This window comes from Mycteria americana, chromosome 1 (genome assembly GCF_035582795.1).
Source record: "Mycteria americana isolate JAX WOST 10 ecotype Jacksonville Zoo and Gardens chromosome 1, USCA_MyAme_1.0, whole genome shotgun sequence".
In the NCBI taxonomy this organism is placed as follows: Eukaryota; Metazoa; Chordata; class Aves; order Ciconiiformes; family Ciconiidae; genus Mycteria; species Mycteria americana.
Genome location: NC_134365.1, coordinates 40800601 through 40819141, shown reverse-complemented (window position 1 = coordinate 40819141; position 18541 = coordinate 40800601). Strand labels below are relative to the sequence as shown.

Below are 18541 nucleotides of genomic sequence, written 5' to 3'. Positions count from 1 at the left end.
TTTGCTAATATTGAATAAGGACAGATAGGACAATTTTATGGAGCTCATTATACATGCCTTTCAAAGAACAAAAAGCTTGAAATAGTGTTCATCTGAGCTCTTCCAGCTCTCCCTGTGTTTCCACCTCTCTGTGTATTATCTTGTGCTTTTCCATCATCTCGTCCTTTTCAACTGTCTGCCATAAGGGAGGAGGGCAGGGAGAGGTGGATGAAGGAAGGAAAAAGCCTAGAAAACTATCAATCAGAGCTTTGAAATTAACTTCAGCTGTTGTTTTAAGAAAGCTGAAATAATTTGTGATGAAGTAAATCCCAGTCCTTGAAGAAAACCAGCACCAAATTAAAAAAATACAGGAATTTTGGGGGCAACATTAAAGTTATCTGTGAAAGAAGTTGAAAAGTTCTATCCTACATAGCTGCCCCCCATATTCTTACTACGGTATATAAAATCCTTAGTTTCACAGGGCTCCTGTGAAACAGTCAAATACTATTATCCCTGTTTTATAGACAAAGAACTGGGGCAGATTAACAGAGGCAGACTTGCTAAGGCTAGAGGCACAGAAAAATTTCAACCTCCCACCCCTACTGGTAATCAATTTGCAGTAATTGCAAATGCTCCCAGCTTAGGACTTTAAAATAGATGTAGTATCGTCGTGACTGATTTTTTAAAAAGGAATAATATACTTCCACGCGCAGGAGAAAACTGTCCTTCCATCACTAGGTACTTAATGTTCCACCAGGTGGGGAAGCAGAAAGTTCCCTCTGTCCCAAAGAAGTTCTAGAAAATCAACCACGAAGTCTAACAGAACTACTGCAGTCTCCTGCCCCTATCCTTTCCCCTTCCAAAGGGCTCCCACAGCACAGAGCCCTTCTGGGACTCATATTGTTTAATGATAAGGCTGTGTCAAACTTGTGTCCCATGGACAATACATAACTTTTCCTTCCTCTCTTTTACACCCCCTCAGCAATGACAAGCATGCATCCCATGGACATTTAGGATGTAGGATTCTAGAACCCCCTCTCAGAAAAAGTCCTACTAACTTTACTGGGCTCTGGATAAGGTTATTCCCTTACTGAGGTGGGGCTGTGGGATGGTAGTCTCATACAATCTGTAGAACACTAGTTGTTTGGAAGTTGTACATACTTTCTGACTTCCAAATATATAATGCATGATTAATGCATTAATGATACCATAGGAAAGAGGTAAAGGAAAAGGAGAAATACGTACAATGAGCATTGAGAGGACACTCTAACCCACACTCTCAGTCTGTCACCCCACTAAATACATCACATTGTGGTACAGGAATGACCCACATGACTGAGAAGCCAGGAGAATGAAATAACCTACCTTCTGAGGTTTCTTTCAGAAGAAAGATAGAAGATTATTCTGTGTCTTCTCATTAAATCTGATCAGTAAATCCACATTACCTTGTGACATAATGGTATCAAATGACAGTGAAAGAGCTGACCCTTTATCTTTGCTAGGAGACTGCAAGCCCAGAGATTAATGCAAAACATAGGACTGATAGAAATCAAAGTGTGCCTCTTGAAGAGAGGCATTAACAAACCATATCCTTAACAGGCTGAATGCATTCTCATACACTTTAATCATCCATGAAGGTCATGGAGTCTTTCTATAGCTGACTGACTCACTGCCCAAGTGTGTGTAAAAGCTCAGCAAGGGAATCTTGGACAAAAGCCAGACATCACAGATGGAGTGTTTCTCACTCTTGTGTTGGTGCTTCCTACAGAAGTGGTCAAATGAGCCCCAAATCAGCTGATCTCATTTGAGAAATTAGTTCTTCTCCCTGCAAGAAGTGTAAATCTGTCACATAGCTGAGACAAACCAGTTTAGTCATATCACCCACCCACCTCCAGAGTAGCTTTGCCAATCTGAACTGTGGATGCCAGTGGAGAGCCCTGGCCTCACCTCAACACCTGGTATGGCATCTTTGTCCTCTGTGATGCCGCAGTCTCTAGGAATATCCTTAGTTGGTACCTACACGTGCAAACAGGACTTCTATGAAACCCAGTATCTAGTCCAGGATGATGGCCAGCACTCAAACCTTTCTATAGCAGACTGAGAAACTTATCATTTTATTGCACTAGGGATCATCTTGGTTTCTGATAATTCAAGGTTTGTAGTATCTCTTCTGTACAGTTTTCAGGAACATTAGTGACTTTCAACATCCATCTAAGCATCCAGCCCTTTTTCTGCCTCTTGTTCAGTTTTTGTCCTCAGAAACTTCCTGTGGTAAAAAGATCTGTGGATTAATTGCAGTGTGTGAAAGACTGCTTCCTTTTATAAATTTTGATTTTCTCATATTTTAATGAACATTCACTTGAAAATCAGTATGGGGGAGACCATACAGCAGTCTTAACTAATTAGATTAACCCTACAGTTCCCATTAGTGTTACTTCTGTCTTTGATTTCTTCAGAGAGCTCATAACATGCATAAATATTTAAATATATATGCTTTCATGAAAAATTGATCAAGAGCCAAAATTGTTCTTTAATGCTATATAAGAAATGCATAAATCCAGGAAATATTATGCTTACTTTAAAGAAAGATTTTCCATAAAAGATGTGGGGTTTTTTTCTCTAGGAAAAATGTAAGTGAAGTTGTACAATGTCACATCTTGAAAAGCAGCATCCAAATATACAAAACTTTGCTAGACTAATCAGGACTGAAGCAATCAAAGTATCCCATTCCTATCACTTTTTCTTAATGTTTATATGGAACCAATTTAGAGTTCTTTTTCTCATCACCCAAATGCCCTTTGGACAAGCACACTTAAATTTTCGCAGGCTACATGTGAAGTTTGGAACTGTTTGGCAGATTTGCATATTCTGCAGCTTTGGTGTCTCCTCATTAGCAAATGGGTGACTTAAACAGAAGCATGTGCCAGGTCCAGAGCGTTTCTCAATGCTTTTCACTGGTTCTTGTAAATTCAAATATATGCCTATAATTTTTCTACTATTTCAGGTGATTTTCACTACACTTTTGTAGAATAGCCAAGACTCCCCCTCACAGTTTTTCAGTAATCGCTCTCTGATCTTAGAAGTATTTAAATATCCCAAGATTTATATTTCTAGTCACACTGTGTTTTAGCAGGAATATATTATGTATGAAATTTTGAGTAGGTCACTGCAGGCAACTGCTAATACACAGAAACATGAAACTCCTTTAATTAATCACCAAGAATAATTGATTTTATACTCAGGAGAATTTTATCTTAGTTTACAGACATAATTCGAAGTTTAATGGGGACTTCATAGAAGGGCAGATTTCTCCTCTTGAAGAAAATAGCATTGTAGATGGAGAGGTAAATGGGAGAGGAGGGAATGCCACCTCGGACACGGTTTGGTTTAGGGCAAAGTGCCTTCGGAGGCTCGTCTTGGCAAAATGCTTTGTTCTAGTTGCATAATGCTGACCTGCATCAGAAGCTGAGGATACACTGGCTCCCGTGCGATTCATGGACTATGTGAGATGCTAAACCTGCTGTGAGCCATGACACACAGAATATTATAAGAGCCAAAATCTTCTGTAAATGTGTATCAGGCCACCTGAGCCAGTCAAAGGGGCTAACCTGATGTCCAGTGCAGCTGCGATCTCAAGTCATTGAACAGCAACAGGAAGGCAAATCTAATGTGTTTTAGGAGAAGAAAAGAGAAAATGCAGGTATTTTCACAATTTGTTGCCAGACTTTTTGTAGTCCTGTACCCAAGCTGTACAAATACAGCTCCAACACTTTCACCTTCGTTCCTGATAAATACGTCCTTTTCGGTTGTACAGCTGAGGCTGTCTGATGGGGGTGGCAAGATGAAACACGGTGACACTAATTAACTGTAGACACTGTCACTGTGCAGGCAGCGGAGCAGGGTGCTCAGATGGAGGGACCCACAGCCCGGCCACAGTCTGGTGTTTGCTTTAGGGAAAAAAACATTTTATAGCATTTTTGGTGACTTTCTTAAATCATAAATAAATAAGTGGAGCACAGGCAGGTAAGACAACTCTTTTCTGGGCTTTCTCTTTTGTTTGGCCTAAGTAAATAGGGGTGATTATTTTTATTTCCATTTTTAGAGTTGCCTTTCTTTGGTTTTAGCACAAAATAGAACTTACCAAATGGCCTTTAAGGATGTAAAATTCCTAGTATGTATAATTTGCTGATTTACTTTTAATCTTAGTTCATAAAAGTATTGTGAAGTCTTATACTTTAACCTTTAACCTTCTTCATCCTTGATTATTTTTCTTCCTGTATATTCAGGTTAGCTGGACGTTTGAGAAAACACCTGTAGTGGTAGGGTCAGGAGGAGTTTAGAAGGCAGTAGCCAATGTATAGAAAAGGAGTGGTATATTTGAGGCTCATTGCAGAAAGGATATCACTGATGATAAGGAAAAGATAAGAAAGGCAGGCATCTCTGAATTTTTCTTGAGGAGCAGAACTTGGCAAATTATAATTTATTGTAATAACCTAAACATATTACTTCAGAAACTGTGTTTTGGTGGGGTTTTTTTATGTAACATGAAAATCTTTATCAAAAAGCCCCTGTAAGGATCTCAGTTGTGAATGGTCTTTGGTGTTTTCCTGTGCCGAGTTTCCTTTTCTGGAACTCTGTCTTCCCAGGTTTTCCACTACAAGCAGAAAACTCCTTCCCTTCAAACTACCTGTTTTGCTTGGATCAGATAAACCTAGAAACTGTCGCTACAGTTGCAATATCCAGGTCGGTAATTGCTCAGGGAAATGAGTCCTCCAGGGTGTTCGCCTCTAGGCTCAACAAGTCACTATTGCCAACAGCGGTAGCGGATTCAAAATTGTAAATTCCTTGGGGAGTAGGTTGCAATCCATGATAAACAGATGAGCAAAGGGTAAATGATTAGTGCTGTCTAACTGGGATGCTTCAGCCCTTTCTTTTCCAAAGCAAAAGGAGCAACTAGAGGAACACAGTAAGAGATAACTTGTGTATCTATGCTAACGCTTTATTTATTTCTGTGGATTTACTTTATAGGGGTTAATTTCACATTTTATTGCAGGTGCACAATGATTTCATCTGTGTAATTATAACCTGTAAATGGCCAGACAGGTTTCCATTCTAGGAGTGATTCTCTTAATGACAGTTTATATTGTTTGTTTAATGTACAGGTATTGTTGCATTTGCAGTTCATCCATTACCAGTTTCCTGTCCTAATCTCTTACCTTTATGGACTATAGTCAACACAGTATCTAGGCATGCCATCAGAACGGCACAATAACATTAAAATATTAAAACTTTAATAACGTTTTAGAAATTTTCTACTGATAGGAATAGTTAGGACTTTATTTTTTCTTTCTCTTCTCTATCTTCTTTCTTTCTTTTTCTTTTGTTTTTTCTTTCTCTGACTAACTTTTCTCAACAAAAATTATCATAGTTATGAATTTGCAGAAAGGCAATTTTGCACCAGACCCTCAGGTCAGACTTAAATTTCAGTCACCTTCGGGAGGGCACATTCCAGACCTGAGAATATAATGCCCCCAAGTGTTGCCTTCATCCCAGGTCTTGACAGTGTCAGTGTTATTGTATGATAACGTTCATGTAATTGAGGAGACCCATTGCCTTTTAGTGCTGAGTAGGCATAAATTAGCCTGGATCTTGTCAGAAGGAACTTGGGAAAAGAGTATAATCTTGCACTGTTCCTATCATTTTCCAGAAGCATCCAGAGGCCACAGGATACTGAACTGGATGTGTCTCCAGTCCGGTCCACTCCTGCTTTATGCTTTTACGAATCCAGTATAAACAAGGGGGTAATAGAGAACACAGAGCACGTTTGTGATGTGCTGCTCACTCTAAAGCAGGTGCTCTTGGGGTCCCATCGAGCATTTCTAGACATTATCTTTCACTGATCGAGTTAGAAATCCCATTCCTAAAGCAGCAGATTCTGGACTGCTAACTTTCCTCTTGATAGGAAGAGGCAAATGCACTCTCTTGTGCTGCCTGATGTAGAAAAAGGTGACCTGTGTTACTCTTACTTAATTTTTACTATAAGGAACTAAGCTTCCCACTGACACCAGCAATTGAGAAGTAGATTCCTTCAATGGACAGCAAGGCAAGGTTCTTATAAAAAATGTGAGCTTTTTCTTCCTCAGATACTTCTTGGGGGTTTTTTGGATGAATAGTCACAAAAAAATCTTTATTGCTGCACAAGAAGCACCCTGAGATGAGGCTGACAGGCAAATTTCTTCCCACCCACTTAGGAGGTTTCCTAAAAGGGTCCTGAAATCTCCAGCTGCAAGGACAGGTGAGCTTTCTTCTAAGCAGGCTGTTGCCAGACGGACAGAGTGAGTGCTGTCATCTTCAGGCTTCCCCCAGAACCACCAAGGACAATATAGATATAGCTGTTAGAGAGACACACACACACTGTGCAGCCTTTTATGACTATTTATTATAGGACACGGTAGACCAAATTCCTACGTGGTAGAAGGAAATGTGACTCTCCTGAAGATAATGGAGTTTCACCACATTTTATTGCCCCTGGATATGATGAACCACAATCCCAGCATACTAAATCTGTAAGAATTTATTACCTCCTTACAGGCTTTTTAAGATCTTCTATTTCATCTGAAGCTGGATATTTTTCTGGCTGTTTCATTTCTGTGTCTTTATCAGTGAGCTCTTAACACACTATTTAACATTTAATGTGATCCGATCCCCAGCTCAAGTATGTTTAAGTGAATGTATTTTGATTTTATGCCTGTTAATTTTGTTCAGTAACAACAGTTAGCATTAACCCCATAACTCAGGGTCACTGACTTAGACAAGCAGTTTTGCGCTCTTTATACCATCCCGATGGATCTCTAGGGACCCTCACGACAGCCTTCCTATTTCAGCAACAAATCCCTTTCTCATTTACCCAGGATCCTCAGACCAGGCTGTCAACTTTCAGTGTAGTGATGGCTTCACAGCTCCAAACCAATTCTTGTCTGCTGTATTGCTCAGGTGCACCGTGGCCGGAGCGAGCCAGTCTGAGGAATAAATGGTGCTCGGATCTGTTAGATCTCCCTGTCTCCCCTCCCAAGACATTTCTCTGTTTCAGTGACAAAGCTGGAACAGTTTTGTGGCCACTCAAGATGTCTGTCTAATTCAAGAAGAAGCAAAGAGAAGAAGATTTTGCTTTTTGAAAATGGGTAGAAACAGTAATTTAAATTGAAGAATCCTATAATACTTCCAGCTGAATTAAAGCTCAACTGTGTGGTAAGAGCAGATCTCAGTTGATACATCAAGGCCTGACAATCCCATTAGTGTAAAAAAATGAGAAAAAGTGGAAAAATTTGAAAAACACTCAGTACTGATGGAAAAATCAAATTGCCAGTGGAAAAGGAAAGCAAATATTTTATGGTTTTACATCATAGCTTACAAATACTTACTTATAAAAAAAGAACAGTCAAAATGTGTGATGCTGTTTTTCTTTGAGAAAAAAGTTGCCTTTCTTTCTAGACCATAACCGTATTCCCAATGTGATGTCTGACCCATGGATATTTGGTTATCTTTATGCAGCTCTGGTTAGGAAGGAAGAATACTTGCTTGGATCCTCCGAGCAGCAAGCTGGTCTATGGCTTTAAGTAGAAAGTTTAAAATAAAAAATCTTTTTCAACTCAAGTCAACTCGCTCAGTCAGAACTTACTAACCTCCTAAGTCAGAAGTTGCCAGAAACATTGGAAGCCTTCTGGGACCATCTGACATACTCTTCTTCCCTCCCTTCTCCACTACATAGTGTCTGCAAAGGGGATATGGAAGTGAAGAAAGGGACCCTGAAGGACCACATGGAAGTATTGGCCACCAGGCGTTACGTGAAGACCCCATATCTGGGTCTTCTTGGAAACAGAAGATTTGAACCTACATTATTTCCTGAGTAAAATTCCACTGAGTTCACAGGAAGGATTTGAACTTGAAGAAACATTTAAATTTCACTATGATTCTGACACAGAGAAAGAAAATGCTTCAGTGATATGGTTGGTCTCTGCTGAGAATTAATAGCCTTCTCTGACTCACATGAGGAAGTTTTAGGAAATTCAAGCATGTGGAATGTATCCAGAATGTTTCTTTTTTGATCTCAGAAACAGCTAATCAAAACTAAAATTGTATAATTTCACTATGTCTGACTCATTCTTCACCTGCAGGGAGAAATGCTAAGATAATATTCAAAGCAAATCTTCATTGTGTAAATCCAACATCTCATTCTTTAAAGGTGAATTGATGTTTAATGCTTGACTTTCGTTTTTAATGTAGTAATTGTGTTATCTTGAACACTGTGACTTGTCCAAGGAATTTAGCCAAAAACCTCTGGAACCTATTTTGAATGCAGTTGAGGAAAGGTGGTACTTTGCTAACGAGCAGCATTTAAGATGCTTAAATTTTCCTTTGGATGTGTTCTTTATTACGATGCAATTAGATTGCACAGATTACCATTCTGGGAAAAAAACAATTAGCGAAGAGTCCCCGAGATCAGTCATCTTGAGAACTGAATATGTTGAGCGAGGAGTTCATTTGAACTGGTTTTGTTTTTCAGACACTGCAAATGGATGTAAACAAGCTGAATATCACATTGCTTCGGATATTTCGCCAAGGAGTGGCAGCAGCACTGGGACTGTTACCTCAGCAAGTTCATATCAACAGGCTCATTGTAAGTACCAAAGGGCTGTGTATAATAAAATTTACCTGGTTATTTTGAATTCTCTTAAATTTATTTTCCTGTCATTATGGAAAAGTGCAATAAAATAGGACAGAAAAATACTTTTTTCCAATATTTTTTTAAACTGCACTACAGAAAAATAGATCTCTATTACAAAATGATTTAAATTTTCTTTTGAAAGGAAACCATTCTCAGCTACAGTCTAGAGAAAAATTAAGTCAGATAAATCTCTTTTGTGTCCTATTCATAAGCAGATTGCTTATCCCTTAGTTTTCATTCCAACGCAGTTCTATAGCACATTCATTATGAGACACTTATTCATGTTTTGTTTCTCAAAGGTTGAATATTGCTCAAAAAATACATGTGATTCTGCCTTTCGAACGCATCTTCACAATTTATCCTCAGACCTTCCATTAGTAAATTAAATGTCTTCTCACAATATTAATATTCATGTTTTGCTATTCAGCTATGACAATCTATGCTCAGAAATTATCTTGTATAGACTATGGTATCATATTTGCAAAAGATGACGACAAATTTGCTTCTAGCAACAAAGACTTTTTAAAAGCAATTGTCATTGTACGCTTTTCTTTGTATGGTTAAGAGCATACATTCTTAACACTGTGGTCTTTTTATGACAGTTTTGCCATGAAACAAAAAAACCCACAACATCCTGTGTGTATTGCTAGCATACAATTCACATTGCAAAGGGAAGAAGAGTTATTTTATTTTATTCTACATGCAGGTTGAATATTAGGGAAGAAAACTGACAGGTTCAGCATAAAAGTATTTCCTGCCTTGATAGCTTGATAGGATTGTATACATCAAAAAGGATTATAAAACTCCTTCAAATAATGTCTCTGTGAGAAAGGATCACACAAGTACAGCGGAAAGGATAAATAGGAATGCAATGCAGCCCTTTTCATGTTCGCCAGGGATGTCACTCATTCCTGACAAGTGATGCTAAATCTCCTTTGTCCTCTGCATTAACCAGAATGAAAGGTTGAAAGACATATTCAGAGAAAAGCACAATTAAATGAGAAATGTTCCCGAGTTCGGGATGCCTATTTCAACATACTAAGTCACTTAGTAGCTTTTGCACTATGGTCTGTGGAAATTATGTAACTAAGCAGAAGAAATATGCTGTTTATTTTCCTACTGGCCCCGTAGCTTTTCCCTTTCTCCTCTCATTTGTGATCTAAGGGAAGAGATAATGTCATTTTGCACCTGCATATAGCTCAGAATACAGTAAGTACTATTAATTAATTAGTCTTCTCAACATCTGTAAAAGTCTGCTATGAGTTAATCTTTTAATGATGTAAGAAAGAACACAAAATTTTACCCTATTTGCTCCAAAAATCACACAGAGAAAGTCAAAATTCACAAGGAAGAAAAATACATCTTAGGAGACATTATTCCCACTTCCCATCTTTCTAACATGAGACCGTTCTTCTCATGCAGAGTGCTGGCAAGCAATCAGGGCACATCAAAATTCATCTCGCCCAACTTCAGCCTAGTCTAAGCTACTCATCTAGGTTCCCTGTAAAAGCAATATAGAGAAGGGTAACTGGAGGAAGAGAGGCTTTGAGATCCTGATTATTTTAGGATGGATTAAATCATTCTCTGGAGATGTCAGTCTCTCTCCACTGACTTTGGAGGTAGTTTAGATGACAGGAGTGAGGTAAGTGGACTCCCTCCCAAGTGAGCAGCTCTCAGAAGTGATCAGGAGCCCAGCAGCCAGGATGTGGTTGGGCACAGGGAGAGCAGAGGGCCTGCTAGTCTCTTACATATAACAACATACAGTGTGCCAGGAAATATTAACTGGGCACTTCCAGTGTCTCCTTAACCTCTCCAGTAAACCCTCCTCCCATAAAGGCCTTTTAATGGGCAGAGGAAATCCTAAACAGAGGAGGCAGGAAATACTGTGAATACTGCATCCTCACCAAGCCTTGCCTTGTGCCTGCCACCTACACCCAGAACCACCACCTACCCACGTCAGAGACCGAGTAGCCTCAGATCAGCTTCTTCAGCTTGACAAAAGTCTCTGCCTTGAACTCACACTCCAGACCGGTAGGTCTGTTTTCACTCCTTATCACCCTGCTAGTCTGAATAGTCCCACTGAAAAATGCCCAGTCCCACCAGTAGCCAATATCCTTACCAATCTTATCGAGCAGATGGACCAGCGGCACGTGAGAGCACAGAGGGCAGATTTAGGGTAAACACATTTGAAAAAGTCCCTTTCTGTGCAGCTCTACTTCAGAATGCAAAACTAGATATTTTAAGAATAGCACAAGATGTCTTTTTCTTCAGTAAAGATAATGATGTATATTCAAGGTGAGGGGAAGGAGGCAGGAGGAAATCAGGATTATCCCAGTTTGATCTCTCCCATCCCACAACCATGAATAGCAAATAACCAGACCAGTGAGGTTCTTGCCTGCGCAGGCAGCGATGCAGGTAGTAGTTCCATGCTCACCTTACGTGCGTGGCACCGCCAGGTCTGGACTGCACATCCCAGCCTCAGCTAAGTTGGCCATAGCCCTGGGGAACCCGGGTTCCCACACCCTGTGTGGACATCAGCACCGTCTGGAGCAGTGGTCTCAGGTGCTGTTCTAGTCTATCACAACCAGAGGAACTCTTTGGCGCTCTCTCCTTTTGCCTCCTTGTGACAGAGTGAGCATCATTGACATCTCTAATACATCACCCCTTGGGCTACCAGGACTGCATCAAAGACACCAGGGCAGGAATTAATAGATGGGAGAGCAGGCATTCTCAGCTTACCCATTGACATAAGCAAAACTTTTCTGGTCCTTTCATTTTGTTGTGCCATTTTAAGGAGTTGCCCTGCAGTCGACTAAAAGGACTTTATACTTCATTGCGGTATGTGTCTGCAATGTGTTGGCACAGGATTAGAAAGCAGTGCCAAAATACCACAGCATTATACTAAGCATTCCTGTCTAAGGACCACCTTCTAAAACAGGGCTGCATTTCAGCTCAGATCAGATGAACTATCTGCTAAAATCCCTGCTGGCACTTTGCCCTTGACCCCATCCCATGTCTCCTCCCCTCACCATGTTACATTGACCTGTCTTGTTTAATGGTACTAGACCCAGGAAGAGGGTACCTTGTCAGCAGTGAACGAGAAAAAGCACACGTGCCCACGTATGGTATTTGCATTTTCTTGCACAGTCAGATGGGATTTAAGGAGTCAGGGAATAGGTATACTCTCCTCACAAAGCAGGTTGCAGCCTTTATATTCCATGCTTTTGCTTTTGGAATTATAGTTACAATCTATAGACAGCAGAGATTATCTAATCTCAGACCCTTCCTATGATTCTGCGTTTTTTTTATTTTCCTAGGGGAAGAAGAACTGTGTGGAACTGTTTGTGTCCCCACTGAACAGAAAGCCAGGAATTTCTGAGGCGCTCCCATCTGAAGAAGTGCTGCGTTCCCTTAATATCAACATTTTGCATCAGAGTTTATCTCAGTTTGGAATAACAGAGGTCTCCCCTGAGGTTGGTTATCAATTTTCTAACCTGTAGTTTTTTACAGATTAGGCAGTTGTTACATCCCTGGTAGTTTTCAGGCTGAGGTTCTCAAGCATAAGGCAGGAAATGTATAAGCTAAGATGGCATTATGGCTGTAAGGCAATTATACAGCTAGCCCTGTTAAATTACTTTAATAGTGCTTCATTAGGCTATTTAAGCATTAATATCCAGGTCTTCCTCACACAGCTAGGCTGCCATTGAAATCAGACTTCAGATCCTACGCATGCATCAATTGCCTTAAAGGAAGAGGGCCTAAGGACTATTTGGTCTATTAATGCAGGTCGGCAGGTGTAACAATTTCCATAGAGAGATAAATGAAATGCAGATGTCAGATGTGAGCATTACTACCTGTGTAACTTGTGTCTGACATGATTTTGAAAAACTGAATTTGTACGTTGTACCCATGCTTCTTTCTATTCTCAGGAGAAGTGAGAGATTTGTTTTGTTTACCTGCTCCAAAAAGAGAGCAAAAATAAAATTTGTAGCTGTTATTTGTATGACTACGTCAATTTTTTGGGAAAAAAAAATCTATTTCAAAGCAGAGACTGCACTGCCATCTCCACAGTGTCCCAGACATTACCAGTGAGATGGACATCTAATTCTGAACTGACCATTTGAGCTATGCACAGCAAATGAAAAAAAGCGAAGGCCTTTAGGAAAGGAAATCACTGAGCTCATGGGCATGGTCACATCACATTGCATTTTATTTAGTGTCTTAGAAGCCCTTACCTACATATAAAGACCCTCAGAATTCAGTGTGAGGTCTGAATAACTTCAAACATCTTATCAAGAATCAGCATTTTCCATGGAAGCTCACATTTTGACAGAGGAGGTGTCTATGTCCAAAAAAGTGGAAAAAAAGGAGAGGTTCTGATGAGCTGTGTTTTCACCTATGGGTAAAGAGTTCCTGGTGTTTTTACATCCAAACCTCTGTTTGAGCCATTGCTGAGTTAGTACTAGCTGTTATGTTCACCTGTATTTCTACTGATTAGAAATATTTTTGCTCATTTTAAATATTCTAACTCTGTTTAAGAATCTGGAAGATGTCTTTTGTACAAAAAATGAAATATAAAAACAAGACCAGTTTAATGCAATTTTACATGCTCTTCTACAGCAGCCTGCCACTATGAAAATGAGCGGATTCTCAGGTTTTAGCTGTTCTAATACAAAACGAAGCCAAGCAGTGCTGTCCAAAGATCAAATCAGGTCTTTATTATCGCCCATCAGCAACCTGGGCTAAGCTTCCTTTAGGTCAGAATTGTCTTTGTTACTGAAGCATATGAGACTGACGGTTGTGATAAATGCAATTATCTGTTCCAAGTACTTCAGTTACAAATAACACTTCAGGTAGATGTGGGACAAGAACATATATGAATAATAGATGAATGGAGAAATGGCATCAAGCTATGAAGAGATGCTGGAAGAAAACACAGCGCTGAACTCAAGATCTCATCTATGTTAGATACATTTCAATAATCTGGAGTGCTCAGATATTTTAATTTTCTCTCTGGAAAAAAAATGTAGACAACCAGATGGAATCATTTAGAAAAGGATTATTAGAATGAAAGTTATGCAGACTCTAACTCCTTCTAATACTGTTGGAGAAACAAGAAATTATTTTAATATGTCAGTTGCTAGCAGATTATACAGTTAAAGCCCTGATCCTGAAAAAATCATGCAGCTTTACACTAATAGGTATTCCGTTTGGATCTCGATAAATTGTTTACATGTGTAAGACTTCACAGAAAACAACAGCTAAAAGACAACAACATATAATCTTTACTTGCTCAACTACTAGCCAGTTATTTACTCTTCTCTCAACTTGCTCTAAGAACAAATTGTGCCAAACAAAATAACAGCAACGAAAATCAAAATAGGCAAACCTTTGAAGGAAGATATAGTTATACAAAGCTTTACATAGCTTTGACACATTACTTTGCCCATTTTGTGTGTTTATTCCTGAACTATCAATCCTAATTAATTCATGAGCTAATAAATTGTACAGTCTTCCACCAAAAAGCCTGAATGCTTCACAACCGGTATTGTGTGCGCACTCGCAGTGCATCTGTGCAGAAAGGAAGCATAATCCTTATCTTTCTAGGTGGGTGGCTGACACAGAGGTGTTAGGGCTGGAATTTGTCTCCTTTTTTAGCTGCCTACTTCAGTATTAGCTGCCTAAGGCTTGAAAGTCTGCCGGCTCTCTCTACAGTAAACAGAAAGACAGAATTACCTCCAGCAGCAGGCAGTTCATCCCATCTCTGAGATGATACCTCCCCTGAGATTGCTTGGTTGACTCTTTCTAACAGGGCTTAGCTTGAACTAGACCCCCAGCTGTAGAGGGTTAATGGTGGGGAAGGTTACCTTATCCTAAGAAACTTTACCAAGATTATGTAGGAAAACCCAAGCGGAAAACTGAAGCTCTCTGCTTAAAGTCTCAGGCCATGAGATACCATAAACAGCAAAAGTCTCAGTAGATATAGGTGACTGGAACTACATTTCCATTCATTCCAGTAAAAATTTGCCAGTTTGCATCTGCTGGTGCATTAATCACTGATATATTTTCAGTTAAATTGCCTGTCTCAAAATTCATATCCTAGTTTCTTATTCTGCAGTAGCTGAAAGAGCAGATTCCCTATAGGCCTTTGCTGTAGGAACCATTGGAGTCCTTTGCTGCCAAGTGTAGGATGGATTGTGTACCTGTGGGAATGTGAAAATTTAATTTGATGGAGTCAATGCCCTTTCAGGGATCCAAGGAAATGGCAATACCTTCCATATGCCCTGTCTCTTCCAATGGCCTATTGTAATTGTAGCATTTGCTCTTTTATTATGGTCTAAAGTTTGTGTCTGAAGTGGGATTTAGGATTGTGTTCTGCTCCATGGTGTGTAGCAGGGCCAGGAGCAGACTTCCCCAGAACAAATTACTGAATTGTTGCTTGTTGGTGGGACTAAATTCAATAACTCAGGCGTCCGTGTTATTATGGTGTGGGAATCCTGACTTCCTAATGTCTTTAAATTGTACTCAGGGAAAAAAGAAAATACTGTTGGATTTCAGAGCTTAGTAGAGTAGAAGAGAACTTGAAGTGGGTTTGAATGACAAGAATAACTGAAGTTACAGTAGGTAAAATAAGGGTTACTGTCTGTGAGAGATAAGCTAACTGCCAGCTAGCAGGTGTGGCACTAAAGGAGAATTTTCCAGAGTTCATGCCAAAATTATGCAATCCCAAAAGGTACCATTACAGCCTCCTTGCACAAGGCTTCTGTTGGTTGCCTTTGAAGTCTGTGATATTAACTTCTTAGAGAAATCAAAGGAACCAATCATGCACTTAAAGCATACAGAAACCGTAAGTCATTGTAAGGACAAGTAATCAAAACCAATAGCTTAGAAATTACAACAGCCTAGCCCGACGGAGGCGCCTGGGAAAAAAGCAGAGCACAAGGACGTGCTCCTGTGATCATGCGAGGCAGACGTAGCGTTACACCTGCATGGGTGCAAGCAGAGCACCGCAACAGGGACAGGAGCCCTGCAGACCTGCCAACTTTGACATGAAATCACAACACTTTATCACACACGCATGTGAGGTAGAGTCTTTGGGGCGGCTTTGTCATGGGAGATGTTAAGAGGCTATTATCCAGTGTCCTGGGAGTCTGAGAGGTCACCCACATTCCTGCATGTTTTCACTGGGACTGGAAGTGATTTCTTGGCAGACTTTCCTAACCTGCCTTAGCTGACATAGTTAAAATAGCAGAAAAAGCAAAGCAACTCAGTGTGAACTTCAGTGAACCCTTTTTGATCTTAAGTTTGATCCCCAGCTCTCTGTAAGCTTTCCTCTGAGCTCAGAACTACAGCTTGCCATGCTTTCATTAGTGTTTCAGCCCAAGGAACTAATTGGGGTTAACTGACCCGAATTGCAAATTCACCTGTTTTCCAGTGAAGACTTACCTTTCCTGGCAGCTCCTGATAGCTTTCAGTCACAGATTTTACAGTCACTACTTCAGGTCAATGTCTCTCTTGTTATTATCAAAAGCTGGCTGCTCATTTTATTTGTTTGAGGAAATAAGCCGCTAGGTTTCCATAATAAGACCAGAAAGGTCAGGGTAGATTTTTAATGTCATCTTTAAAAAAAAGTCTATAAAAAATCATTTTTCTAAACACATTTGTTCCAGTTTGGAGCAAAGCAGATACCTGTGCAGGCACTCTTCAGTAAGGTTAGCGATACCATGGGATCGTTTAGAATACATTGATTCTTCCCTACCTTGAATTATGTTGAATTTAAACTGTTTAAATTAACCTGGCTAATTCTGCCTGAAAGACTCACCTGATTGTGGAGACTCCTTAGGGAATGGAGTCAAACACTGGGAGATGATGCTCTTGATGATGTACATGATGATGAGCCTTCCTCCCTGGAGCCAGGTTTGCTCTGGGACCTGATGGTGGCTGAGCTACTGGAACTCGCCTGCCAGCCCACCTGCTCTGGTATCCCCCCTGCCTTTATCAGCTGTGGCTTTTTGCAGCTCAGCTTGAGTTTATCTTCCTGCCCTCTGATGGCAGTGGTACATTCCCACTCCTGAAAAACTATCCAAAAGTCTTAGTGGATTCTCAGGCAGGAAAAGGCTCCCAACAGAGTGGGAGAAATGTGGAGTAACATCAGTCAATTGAGACACAGCTCATCTCCACGTGGGAGGCTCATTGCCTGTGGTCATGGACAGAAGTCCTCTCTTTTTTGCTTTTTCCACAGCATTTTGCCATCCTGTGAGCTTATGTTTCCTGGGCGTCAACAATTTGTAGTGAGCGTGGCAGTTGCCATCCCTCTTATCAGTTCTTCCAGACCAAGGAACAAAGTTCTGAATGAGCAACGCTGACGTTTCAGAAAGCAATTCCTTATTGTGGGTGTGAAATGACTCAGTTGCTGCAGGTCACAGCCTCTTCTGTCATTAGGGAGCAGCTTAAGCAATGATTCTGCTGTCCTGCATACTGCTCAGTTAGATCCGGGGCAGAGACTTCCTTGGTTAGCTGAAGGTACTACTTCAGTGTTTCAAAATGGTATGTGAGACATGTTAAAGTTGTGGCATACATTGTTTTACCCTTTTTAAAGCATTCATTAATATTCTTTGAAATTTAGTTTTAGAAAGTCAGATCAGGGAAAAATGTATCCTGAACACACGTACCATGAGACAGACATCATAGAGATTTCAGTTATGTATACGAAGTCTATTATAAAATATTTAAAAAGTTTTGTGACACTAATGAATTACAGTTAATTAAAGTCTCTCACCCATTGAGTCAAAAAGTCCTAGTAGCTCTTCATTTACTTTTTAGTGTATTTGTCCTTTCAGTGAAGAGGTACAAAAACCCCCGTTTACTCACTTACAAAGGTCAGCATGGCCAATTCTCCATCAACTCCTGCTTTTTATCTAGATTTCCTCCTGAGAGATCTGAAACACCGGAAAGCCATCAGGTAACCTACCCAGGGTCAAATACGTAGTTTATAGTTTATAGCTGCTGCTGTCGCCGGGGGATTCCCATGGAGCTCAACAGCAGCAGTCCCGAGTGCGGAGCAGCTGCAGCTTTGGGCTCTGAGCCAGCATTGGGATCCAAGTCGTGTGCCGTGAGCACAGCAAAATAACCTTGCTGTGCTGAGGTAGCAGATTGCACGGAGAGCTGCACCCCGCTAGGGTGGCAATGCTGTTTGAATATGTCTAGGAAGAATTTTTGCAGAAATATTTGGCAAGATTTCCAGCTTATCTTTGAAAGCCCTGTTTTTTAAGTTGCTCACTAAACACAAGACTGACACTTATAAACCTCATTAAACTGTCAATACCTGCAATACTTTTAAGCCCAGACCATGAAACACTACGTGATTACACACACACACACAAATACACTAATTTTACAAGGTCTGTTTCTGTAGTTTAGCAGAAGGGGGTAAAGGATTTCCATTCTGGTCTCTAGGGCTATGACTTCCAAAGAAAACTTCTTTATTATGCTTTCAGTTCTAAAGCAGTCAACTCCTGCTTATACACATGCTTTTTTTTTTAGCAAGCAGGTCTCTGTAAATTAACCTTGCTACCAAATACTTCTCTAAATGTTTGCATTTTATGGCAGTATGATCTGTGAATTGTCTTGCATCTGCGTTGACTTTAATCTGCCCCTTTCAAAGCCAGCAGGGCACAAGCCTATGCTGAAAGGAGGACCATGGAAACTGTATTGGGATCCAGCATGCAGCAGGTTTTTGTCAGCTTGTCCTGTCTTCCCCAGGCCATGATCTCCTTCCTTCTCCTCAGCAAGCCTTTCTACATGAATTCATCAGGACTTTCTATGTTTGGGAGGCTG

At 40.3% G+C, this 18541-nt stretch overlaps 1 protein-coding gene across 1 annotated transcript in view; it reads left to right on the top strand.

The window, feature by feature from the left end:
• The window catches only part of PTPRR (protein tyrosine phosphatase receptor type R), a 153375-nt gene that overhangs the window by 66292 nt on the left and 68542 nt on the right, over positions 1-18541 (top strand). The window contains exons 3-4 of the mRNA XM_075501717.1: positions 8543-8656; positions 12022-12177. Coding sequence (XP_075357832.1) covers positions 8543-8656; positions 12022-12177 — 270 coding nt within the window. The remainder of the gene's footprint in view (positions 1-8542; positions 8657-12021; positions 12178-18541) is intronic.